This window comes from Zingiber officinale, chromosome 5B (assembly GCF_018446385.1).
Source record: "Zingiber officinale cultivar Zhangliang chromosome 5B, Zo_v1.1, whole genome shotgun sequence".
Taxonomy (NCBI): Eukaryota; Viridiplantae; Streptophyta; class Magnoliopsida; order Zingiberales; family Zingiberaceae; genus Zingiber; species Zingiber officinale.
This window is the reverse complement of record NC_055995.1, coordinates 105,043,190-105,055,353: the sequence shown is the minus strand read 5'-3', so window position 1 is coordinate 105,055,353 and position 12,164 is coordinate 105,043,190. Positions and strand designations below refer to the sequence as shown.

Here is a 12,164-nt window from a genome sequence, read left to right as displayed (position 1 = left end):
GAAGCTTCCTGGGTGTGGCCAGTTAGCTGGTCATTGTGTATTGCAGATTGTATAATGCAGCTCAAGTTTGCCTTCCAAGGAAGATTATTATTATTATTATTTTTATGCAATGACTTGCTCTGGCAGCATGTCCAAGTTAGAACAATCAGTTGTTCTGTCCAAAATGGCACATGGAAATTGCCTTGCATACAAACATCATACATGTGAGATTGAGATGACGCATTATGTTGTAACATTAGGAACCCATGTATAATGATTAGACCAGAATTCAAAATTTCTTTGCAATATGGGTGGGAGGCAGGGGTTGTAAAAAACATGGGATCTAAAATCATTCTTCTTAATTTTGCAATTTCCATTGAATTATATAATATACTCGTACTCTTTTCTATTTACAGCTAATTGTTCTTGGCAAAATCAGTGCTGAAGATGTTGCATCAGAGATGGGCATCTCATTAGGTTCCTTGCAAGCAGCACTTGTTGTATGTTAACAATTTTTTTTTTTTTTAAAAATCTCTTTGTAGTACTTTTTTGATAGAGAGAATTTCTGTACGGCAGGGGGAAACAACATCCTTTTCACCTGGTTTAAAGTTGAAAATAATCAAATGGCTTCAGAATTCTATACATGTCTCAGCTTTGCAACCTTCAAAACTCAGAAATAGCCTTCCAGCATCATCTGAGTATAAAGTCACAAAGGTTGATAGCTTAAATTCTGTCAAAGAGAAGGATTATGAGAACAGATTAGTTGGTGCTAAAGTCACAAGTATTGAGTTGTCAGATGCTGTTCTTGTTAAGTCACTATCACCATGGAGAACAACAAAAAGCCAGATGACGGTAAAGAATAATGATAAGACACCCATACTCCCTTCTGTTTTGGAAAATAGTAATGGGAATATAGATGGTGTTCCGCTTGTCATCAACGAAGACATTAGTGGAAAGAAATCTTCTAATTTAATTGAGGCAATGCCAAATGACCAAAACCTTTCAGAGATGGTAATTATTCTATTAAAGAGTTGCAATATTTTGTATTTTTTCTAGAGTGACTCGACACTTGATTCTTGTTTAACAAATGCAATTTTTGTGTGATCCTATGTTCCCTATTTTACCTAGGCAATGGTCACACTCAATCCTTGCTTTTTTATGAGGTGTTAAACATTTGTAGTAGTGGAGTGGTTTTAAATTGGTTGAATTATGATTTTGTGCTTTCTAAGTATTTACTTTGTTGATCCATGTCTAGGGTAGGACCCAAATCCTGTCATTTTAGAAACCAAATCAAAGGGGGTTTGGTTTAATTTTTTAACACACCTCATCGTTGCTGTTGGTATACTAATAATAGTGGAGCTGTTGCTTCTGAATACCATTATCATGTGAGGTTTTATGTTTGTTGGTCACTGCATGCCGTACGTGGAATCTGGAAAGGATGCACATATCAATTGGACTATTTATGAGATAATGATGCTTAATAGCCATGTACTTGATAGTTTGATTTGTTGAAATGAAGAAAAACTTAGATTATGCAAAATAATGACTTATTGGCTAGTCAGTATTCAGTTTTCTCCTTCGGAGTAAAATCTTGGGTTTTTTGGTTGTTAACGAGTTTATTAATTGCTTTGCATTCCCAAAGATGTGTATCGTATAATATTGATTTCTGATCTTATTGGAGTAAAATAGTAGTTCAGTTTTTTTTATGATTCCCATACACTAATTATTTTATGCTTCTTTGCTCAAAGAAGGGAGGTAGTACTTATATATGCTTAACACTAGCAACTATTGGAATATGCCAAAATGTATTAACAAATAGGAGATGGTGCTTTTTATGACTTTATGATTAATATACTGTTTTTTTTTTCTGACTCACTGACTAAATACTTAAAATCTTAGATCTGAGTAACTACTCTAAAGGGTAACAAGAAATGTGCAGTACTTTTTTTATTTTCCATTGATTTGCTGGAAACATTTTGTAATTAAAATATCATGTTTTGTAGAATTGTATATCATGTCCAGTGACTGTGTTTTTGACCTGCATCATGATTTTATACTGTTAATATTCAAATTCATTCTAGTGGTGAATACTTCTTCAAAATACTAAAAAAAAGCAGCCCAGTGCACGAAACTCTCGTCAATGAGGGGTCGCGGGGAAAGGTCGGACCACATTGGGTCTATTGTACGTAACCTTACCTTGCAGTTGTTTCGTGACTTGAACCCGTGATCTCAAGGTCATATGGCAACAACTTTACCATTCCGCCAATGCTTCCCTTCTACTTTTTCAAAATACTAGATGACTGAAATAGCGGCCTCTATTTGTTGTGACCATTTTTCAACTTTAAATTTGCTTACTCAAATTCTTTTAGCATTTGATGAGTGAGGCTAATTTGTCTTTTATGCAATAAAATTCAACTGAGTTTCTCTTTCTTAATGAGTTATTTATGATTAGATTCATGGTCTTATCTCATACTTCCTAGCAGATTACCGAAGACACTCTTAGGAATGACGATTCTAATGCTTTTTACCCAGTTTATGGGCCTGAAGGTAGGTTATTCTGTTAATTTTTTATCCCTGAATTCTCCTTGTTGTGTTCTTTTATTTCATGGCTCATGTTGGATATGATATTTGAAAGAAATTGTGTCGAGGCATGATTATAGTTGTGTTGTTTGGACTTCATGTTTTTTTTGTTCATCTTTAAAACTCACTGGACACATTTGACATGGTATCCACTCGACAACAAGATTGCATCAGATGTGGTTTTGAAATTTGTCTTGATCCTTTGGGATAAGAGTCACCTGAGTTATATCAATTATGTATTATGGGTTTGGTTGCACATTGGGTATTTTATTCTCCGAGTACATAACAAAATTTTATATATGGTGTGATGTGCTCTGCTAGGCAATACAATAAATATGGTATTTTTTCTCCCAACAAGGATTTTCTCTCTCTAAAGTATAAACAAGGATTTTCTCTCTAAAGTACAAACAAATCTTTTTCTCTTTCAATAGGGTGTCAAGTTAGTCCATCTCATGTGATGAGTGGGATAAGATCACAAATATGATACCTGTTTTATTGAATTTGTTTTTATTAAAACGATAAAGAAGTTGCTTAGAAAATATTATATTTGGCAAAAGGGGAAGATCATTTTTTTTCTTAGGATTGTGCTGATGGGTGCTGCAATAACACTTAGTACGCTTTGGCACATTGCAATACACATTAAGATGAATTAGTATTAAGTTGGGATAAGATTAATGAAATGAAGACTACGAACTTCATTTCCTTCCTTCTCTACCCCCCCAACACACACACAAAAATGGAAATTCAAACATCACTCAAGATTTCGAACCTACACTATTCTAGTATCCTCATTGTCTTGTGTAAAAACTAGAACTTTAGTTTCCTCTTTGGCCACACTTTACTTTCCTCATTGGCCACGAGACATGCATACCCTACTGGGTGTTTGTCCAGGTGGCTATGCTAATCACTAATCCCAGTTGAGGAGAACAAGGAGGCAAAGAGGAGAACAAGGAGTTGCGTACTACATTGAAGCTTCGCCACATCGGGACTACATGAAGGAAGACACATAGCATCAGGATTGTGTCACTGAAGACTCAAATAGTGTCAGGATTCCACGTCAAAAACTCACAGCGTTGGGACTATGTCGTTGAAGACGAGCTGCGTTGAGACTACCTTGTTGAAACCCTAGCCTTCATTGCCCATGGAGGAATGAAGGTCTTTGTCAGTTGCCTGCACCACTCATGGAGGTGGAAATCATCATTTAAGGAGCCATTGAGGAATGAAGAGAGTATAACATCTCGAGTGTTTTCACATGAAGTGGGTAGAACAACAAATTTTGCCAATGCTCCGATTAGCATGGAAAAGTTTTAAAAACTGTGGATAATATCAAACTTTCTTACTCAATCTTTATCCTGAGATTAATTCCTCTTCTCAAGAGTACATACTGCAACCCTAACTTTCTTATTCCTTCTGTGACCTCACATGTCACTTTAGCTTCCCAAATTTTTGAATTTTGTAGTGATTTCAGTAGTTTGAGGAGGGATTTAAGAGGATTATATTAATCCTTTTGAAGATTATTGTAAACTTAAATTTTGAGAATTGCATCTTGAAAGTTTCTTGGCTGCCTTGGTTATATCGTGTCTTTGTCATCTTAGGCGAGTTCATTTTCAATTTTTTTGTTTTTTTTGTGTTTTATGTAATAGGCTAGACATAAATAGTATCAATTCTTGAGTTCTAGTGGAGATCTTCAGATTATTAGCTGACAGTTTTCTGCATGGTTTAAAATTTTAATTCTGAGCTGCATATCTGTCCCCAAGCAAAATTAATTTGTTTTGGTGCTGTTTAGACATGCTGACAGTGGTGCTGATCAACACCAAAGAAGAACAACTACCTTTGGCTCCCTCTTCACTGCCGAACCCTAGCAGTATGAGAGGGGATGAGAAACCTGGAGTTTTACCATAGTTGTTGCCATTGAAATCACCTTAGAAATCCCTGCTAGATGCTATTCATTGAAGAGCCCAGACATGCGTTTCTGTGCCAGAGCAGATTGAGATGTCTTGCCTGATTCAGGCGAAAGAGTGTGAGATTTAAAATCATGATTGTGTCTTGGTTTTATCCTTCATGGGGTGTTTGCTCTTTGGGTATTATTTTAAGGTCTTACATATCTGTTGTAGTAGTTCTCTCTTGGACATTACAACACAAAACACAACACAATATCTTCTCTTAATTCTCTACTTAGAATAATATATTGAATATGTGGGTTGCATTTGGAGTATATGCGATGTAGGTAGGCAAATATGGGAGCTGGTCCAGTTGGATATGCATTTGAGTCAATATACGAGTCCAATAAAGTTTATTCTTTAATCTAGTCAAATAAGAAATTCTTTGGCCATACCATCGTTTACACTAATTCAATAAGAGTGAGAGGAATATGATGATAGGAATTTAGTTTTGAGAATGATGGTGTTTTGTCACATAAATTTATTATAAAGAGGAGCAACACTTGTGAAGGTCTTTGTATGAACAATTTATATTTTGATAATTGTTAGAAACTCAATGTTTGGTAAATGCTTTTTTATATATTAGTGTATAAAAATATATATACTGCTTTGGTTTATATTTGATATAATTGGCGCAATGATAAAGTTGTTGCCGTGTGACTTAGAGGTCACGATTTGAATCTCAGAAGCAGTCTCTCGCAAAGTAGGGTAAGGCTAGGGCTGAACCGAACGTTCGTGAATAAGCTTGGTGGTTAGCTTGGTAAGAGCTTGTTTATGTTCATTCAATATACACAAGATCAATTAAATGAACAAGCTTGAACAACTCGTTTAACTAAACGAACAAGCTTAAATATATGTGTTCAGCTTGTTAACGTTCGTGAACTTGTTTGTGAACCATGTTCATCAATAAAACTCATATCAACTTGTTAAATAAATAAAAAACTTTCAAAATGAACAAACAAACTTGTATTATTAAGCTCAATAACTAATCAAAGAAGTTTAAAATGTAAAGTTTCAAATAATCAAACAAGCTTGAATTGAAAGCTTGATAATATCTAAATGAACCAAGCTCAAACAAGCTCAAACCAAGGTCAAGCTCATAAAATAGAAATCAAACAAGCTTGAACGATCATTTTAACGGCTTGGTTCATTTTAGGCTCGACTTGACTTGGTTGCCTTATCAAACAAGCTTGAACACTACAAAGCTTGGCTTGGTTTGACTTGTTTACGATCATAAGGCTGTGTATAATAGATCCTTGCCCAAGACCCGCATTGGCGGGAGCTTCGTGCACCGGGCTTCCCTTTATGTGATTGATGTAAAATTTCTTGCATATTTACACATGTCCGGGTTTAATTTGAATGTGGTTGTCACTCTAATTAATTTTTCATGTTAATATGTATTACCTATTTATCTATATGCCTTATAATGTGGTTCAGTTTAGCATAAACATTTTGTTAAAGTTTATTTTGAAAGCTCCATCTATTATGGAAAATATTAATAGTTGTATGCTAAAATATGAACAGAAATATCCTCACAGTTGACTTTTCAAATTGTTTTTGTCAAGGACAACTTATAAAATACAAACAGCCAGATTGTTCAGACATGAATTTTATATTATGCAACATACTGAATCTCTGACTGTATATCATCATCACCAACAGGAAACCCATTAAGAGTAGATTCCAATAATTTGTCCTATGGAGAGTGCAATTCAGATGATGTTGAGGTGAAAGTAACTGGACTTCATAACAATGACAAACAAGCTGAGGATGCTAATGCCATCTGTGAAAATAAGCAACAACAGGAGTATAGTTCTTCAAAAGAGTTTAATAATGAAGTTGATGCAGCACTTTCTTATAAATTTCATTTCGAGTAAGTATTTTTTTTTAATAACCCAAAACCTGTTTCTTGTTTCCTACAGGGTATTTATTTTATGTTGCTTCTATCATTTGTGAATTTGTTTTTTCTTGTCGTTGTTAAGTTGAACAAATCTTTTTTAAACCAATAGGATAATAATTAGTATATTTGTATTTTAAAATTTTAATTTATTCAAGTTTATTAATTTTTGTGCAGAAATGGTGCTCTTGGTTCTATTTCGGATATCCATCCTTTGATCAATGTGAAGATGTTGCATTTGCAGAACTTATTCAAGAAAACTCCTGGAGATCCAACATATGATGGTAAATTCTATGTCAACAAATGGTTTAACTAGACCTGTTCCTTTATGTTATACCAATATATGTAGTTGAAAACATTTTTGTGTACTGATAACAGTGAATTCATGTCCTCAATGCATCAAACAAGGCTTGCCTTGTTCTTGCACGGATACAAAATGTTCGTTGGGTGGAGCAAAGTTTGATCAAACTTCTAAAGTTAAGAATGTGGGCCTCTTGGAACTTTCCCCGCAGGATGAAGTGGAGGAAGAAATAGTTTACGCACAATCTAAGCTACTTGATATTGCCATGACAATTAAGCATAAATATGGTGAAGCAGCTTTTTTGCCCCCCCAAACCTGCCTTATAGCTGTTAGAATAGTATTGGTGATTGGCCATTAATTTATTTGAGATTGTATACATTCTGAATTTTCTTTTGTACCGTGCAGATGATTTATTGTGGAGGATAGTTAAGAACCTTCCTCGTGAGCTAAATGAATCAAGCAAACGAAAATGGGATCTAATCCTTGTTAATCAGTTTTTTCGCGAAGTTAAAGAAGCAAAAAAGCGAGGGAGAAAAGAGAAAAAGTACAAAGAAGCTCAGGCTGTACTCGCTGCTGCTGCTGAAGCAGCAGCCATTTCATCAAGAAACTCATCATTAAGGAAAGACACCAATGATGAGATCATGGCAGCTACTCAAGAGGTGAAGATTTAATTCTACTATTGCATTATTTTTCATGCATACGAGCTTGTTCCTTCATTTTCTTTGTTTCCTTGTTTATAGGCTTCCGCAAAATTAAAGCTTGCAACTGGGGGAGCTGGGTTACCATCAGTGCGTCGGCCAAAGGAGGCGTTGAGATCATCTGTTCCAAAATTAACCTCAGATAAGCAGTCTATGATTTTCCAGATGCCTGAATTTTTAAAAGACAATGTATTGTCTTGTGAAATATGCATGCGAACTGAGACAATACTGAAGCGTATCTTCGTTTGTTCAAGATGCAAGGTAAATTTCATCTCTACTTTTGATAGCTTTCAATATCATATTATTAAGACTGGTACATCTTGCAGGTTCCTGTTCATTTAGATTGCTATCGTAGGATATCTGAAATTCCAGTTGGTCCATGGAAATGTGAGCGGTGTGAGGAAATGCCACTGTTATCTACCAGCCCTAAAAATGGAGCTAATGCCAATGATAGATATGCTACAGGTCAGTGTGGCGTATGTGGCATTCTAAGTGGTGCTATGAGAAAGTCAGCAGATGGACGGTGGGTTCATGCCTTCTGTGCGGAGGTAATTACTTATCCTTTTATAATAATTAATATTGTAATAGTTCTCTTTGGTTTATTTGTATTACCTTGTCTAATGTAAGGAAATGTATTTGCTAGTGGTTGTTGGAGACAAGTTTTAAGAGAGGACAAGAAGAACCAATACAAGGCTTGGTAATCTTTTGTCGCTATAATGCAGATGTTAACATGTCCATTTTATCTTAAATCTATTTTGCGTCAAACTAATTTTAGCATATGATTCCCATATAACTTTTTTTTGGTATCCTATTGCTCATCAAAAGTATAATATTTCTTGAACATTTGTTGTTTGCAGGAGAGTATTTCCAAGGGGAAGGACAATTGCTCTATATGCCATCTCAATATTGGTGCATGCCTAACGGTCTGTCTTTTTCTGTAGTATAATGGAGCATCTTAGAGGTCTAAAAAGTACAACCATTTGTTGACTATGTTTCTTCCTTCCTAATGCAGTGCAGCTATGGAAATTGTAAGAGTCATTTTCATCCTTTTTGTGCTAGTAATGCTGGGTTTTATATGAATGCCAAGGTTACTGGCAGCACCACACAACACAAGGCCTATTGTGGCAAACATAGTGTAGAACAGAGAGAGGTAATATAATTCTGCATTGTATTTTGTCCATGCCTTTCTTTAACTTGAATAATTTTTTATTTTTTTCTTGTTATTTCCTACTAATATAATTTTCATAAAGTGTTCAATAATTAAAATCATAAGGTATGGATAAATCCCTTAATTGTTTTGTGAAATCTATTATAGCAATATATGGAAAAGGGAAAGAAAATATAAGAAAACCCTGAGAAAATGCATAATCTTCCTTTATAAATATCTCTTGTTCATTGTATTCACCTTTAAACCAAATTTGTTGTTGTATCTCAATGCAGTCTGGTTGTTTTACAGGCAGACAACCGGCAATGTGGAGTCGAGGATCTTAAGAACTTAAAACAAATAAGGGTGAGTCCGTTCTTGGTCTTCAAGTTGGAGCTAAAGAGTTCTTTTTTATTGCTTTTAATACATAGTCAAAGATCGATATTACTCTTAGTTTTAATGCTTCAGTTCCATCTATCTTGAAATGTTTCCGGGACAATTTATATGTTTTAGTTTCTCAGAGAACACTAATGTTTTTGATGTTCTCTTTGAAATATTTATTTGACGAATCCCAATCTTTATTTGAATTTAATTGTTGACCGACGGTAGTAGAAGCTGCAAAGCGTCACGAATTCAAACTAAAGATAATACTGTAGAATAATCTTATATTGTAAGATGCAATATTAGTTGCATTTCTAGACAGGATGCAACCATGTGGTCAAAGTTTTGTCGACTCTTATTCTGATGGAAACCTGGTTGACGTTTATGTTGTAGTTATTCTTCTCTGATTCATATGGTGGTTGTATGAATGTACACATATTATCTTGTCATCAAGTATCTCAATAGTCATTTTAGGCTCCATTTATTTCACTAGAAAATATTTTTTCAAGAAAATAGTGTTTGGATTTTCTAATGTTTAGTATAATAGAAAATCATGATCAACAGAAATTTTTCTGGTAAATTGAGAATATAAGTTTTTTTTTTTGAGGAAAATGATTTTTTTTGAGAAATACTGAAAAATCATTATCCTTAAAATACAGGTATTAAAAAAATATGAAAAATATTTTCGGTTAAACAAATAGAACCTTAATTTTTCTATGTTCTTCCTGAAACATGGCTATGGTCTTGACATCTACTTTTATTGTTTTTACTAACTCTTTGTATCGTTTATTAGTCTAAGACTACAAGGTATTGAGCACTTTTGCAATTTGAAATTTGAAATTTGACGTGAATATCAGATATACAAGCATGTAGGTCATTTTATTTCTTTCTTTCACTTCTAAAATTTGACTGTTCTTTAGTTCTCTTTTACTCTAGTACATCTCCCTTTAGTTTGATTAACAATGATATAAAATAAATGGTGGCGTTATATATGGTCTTGCTTTTTAAGTTACTAATTTGTGGTTTTTAATAAATGAAAGGCAAAGATCATCTGAATTGTGATATTGATGGTGCAACTAAATTAATTCTCTAGATATAATGTTGTTCTCTTGAGGACAACTATGCATATGCTTACAAAATCTTAATTTTGTAAGCTGGGTTCATTTAAGAAGACAGAATAAGAGGCACTCATAAGCAGCAGTTTTTAAATTTTGATTAAACATGTTCGTCTCTATTCGGCTACATACCTTAGCTATTAGACATTGAGTTAGGGAAAAAAAAAATGCTGCATGTGGCTATCCTAATTAAGGTTCTTATGGCAGGTTGAATTGGAAAAAGTACGTCTTCTTTGTGAAAGAATTATAAAAAGAGAAAAGTTAAAGGTACCTATCTTTGTTGATATCTGTTGTTTGATTTTTTTTTCTTTTGTTGTTTCTCTAAAACATGTTTCTTTTGTTTTTTTTTTTCTGATTGTCTTTTTTGCAATAGCAGAATGCCATGTTGACTTATATCTTTTTATTAAGATGCATTAACGAGAATAACAAAGAATAATGATGGCTTAGGGTCCTCTATTCAATTCATCTTGTTTATTTGGATAGAATGAAAAGGAATAAATTATCAGTGTTTTGTACTTATAGATGGTTGAACTTTCTTTTCCTCCACTTTAATCTTTTTTGGGAGGAAATAAAATAGAAGAATTTGATGGAGCTAAATCGCTTTTCTCACTCTACTTTCTTTCAAAATGGATATTTTTTTCTTTTGTTTTCATCCCAGCAAACATGGGCTTTAAATGAGCTGATCCAAGCTTCAGCTCAAGTTTATTAATTTTTCTTATTGAGATTATTTGAGTTTAGTTATCAAAAACCTTATCAAGTTCAAGCCAAACTCCTGCCCTTTACTGAGCTCAACTAGAGATATTATTGTTCTTATAATTTAGTTAAAATATTAACCAAGTAACTGAAACATATTATTTTTAAAAATTTGCAACATGTTAGTGGCAATATATGAAATAAAATTTACAAGATAATAGACACAAATAATATCATAAATGTACATGCTTATACATTTGATTTTTTTTAAAGAAATAAGATAATAATCATGATTTACACAAGGTAATAAATAAGTTTGTCTCGAAATTGTTCACTAGCTTTTTCATTGTTGCTGATAACCCTCACCCTGGGGGGCCTTCATGAACCTTAGCATGCTGAGATTATTAATATTCTTGTTTATTTTTGATGTCTTTTAATATCACATCAAATGAACAAAAGCCAACACTAATTGAATATTAAGTTTGTTTACACATTCCATCCACTTACAGTCCTAAGCAAATAACAATAACAGTTCAAGAAAGAGAGAAGGGAGGCATATTTTTGTGGAAAATAAATGAGATTAATGTTTCTACATCTACAAGCAGTACCAGAGGGAGTTTTTTTTTCATCATTTTACTTTGACGGAGAGGTAGACATCGGGAAAGACATGAAAAGTAACATTAATTCTATAAAAGGTGAAATTTTATAAGAGAGATAACCTTTTTACCTTTAAAGTCGTGCAATCAATAGATAAAATGGATGAACTAAAAGTAATGCTGCTGTTGAAGTGAGGAATATAGTGGTACTTCATGTAGGAAAGCGGAGGGGAAGAACTATAACCATTATTTTTTTTTTATAAAACGACATTTACTTTTATTGCTGATCTTCTTGGTTTAGTAGGGGCCTATTTTTTATTAATAAGTTGCTCTTTTGTGTGTTTATAAAACTCTAGGTTTTCTCCCCTTTGTTCTCTTATTGCTCAAGCTTGGCAAGTTATTCTTATTGGCTTGAGTTTGCTCTAGTGCCTTGATCCTAGTTTGGTATTTACCTGCTAGGGTTTTTGTTGGATGTTGAGGTGATGACACTAGTAGGAACTGGTCTTGTGAGGCATCACAGAAGGGGCGTTGGCAAGAATTGTGAAGGGAGTAGAAGTGTGCCTCTGTTTTTGTCCTGTTATCATTGATAGGAGAGAATGTTCAAGTTTACAGTGGTTGGTACTTGTTAGTGTTCGCCTGTAACCTCTAGCTAACATGGAGGACTTGTATGGGCCTGATGATTTTGATGAAGAATCAATGACATTGCAAAATACAAGTTGCTGGTGGAGGGTAGTCAGAAAAGGAGTTACAAGAAAAGTTGACATTGTCCACTTGGTGGTCGTCCATATTTCACATGCTAACGGTTGGGATCCTGTGGCATTATTGAAACAACCCTAACAT

At 34.0% G+C, this 12,164-nt stretch overlaps 1 protein-coding gene across 3 annotated transcripts in view; it reads left to right on the top strand.

Annotated features, from left to right (window-relative positions):
- The first annotated feature begins 365 nt into the window (after nt 1–365).
- Nucleotides 366–12,164, top strand: part of LOC121985266 — a 33,499-nt gene continuing 21,700 nt past the window's right edge. For 2 of the 3 annotated variants that reach the window (XM_042538606.1, XM_042538607.1), the window contains exons 1-14: nt 366–479; nt 556–990; nt 2,463–2,526; nt 6,162–6,372; nt 6,574–6,680; nt 6,775–6,984; nt 7,103–7,356; nt 7,438–7,656; nt 7,722–7,943; nt 8,039–8,092; nt 8,253–8,318; nt 8,408–8,545; nt 8,852–8,905; nt 10,243–10,302. In XM_042538606.1, the coding sequence (XP_042394540.1) occupies nt 441–479; nt 556–990; nt 2,463–2,526; nt 6,162–6,372; nt 6,574–6,680; nt 6,775–6,984; nt 7,103–7,356; nt 7,438–7,656; nt 7,722–7,943; nt 8,039–8,092; nt 8,253–8,318; nt 8,408–8,545; nt 8,852–8,905; nt 10,243–10,302 (2,133 nt within the window). In that variant the 5' untranslated portion in view covers nt 366–440. Of the gene's footprint in view, nt 480–555; nt 991–2,462; nt 2,527–6,161; nt 6,373–6,573; nt 6,681–6,774; nt 6,985–7,102; nt 7,357–7,437; nt 7,657–7,721; nt 7,944–8,038; nt 8,093–8,252; nt 8,319–8,407; nt 8,546–8,851; nt 8,906–10,242; nt 10,303–11,783; nt 11,930–12,164 lie in introns of those variants that run through there. The other variant, XM_042538608.1, reaches the window with a different exon arrangement.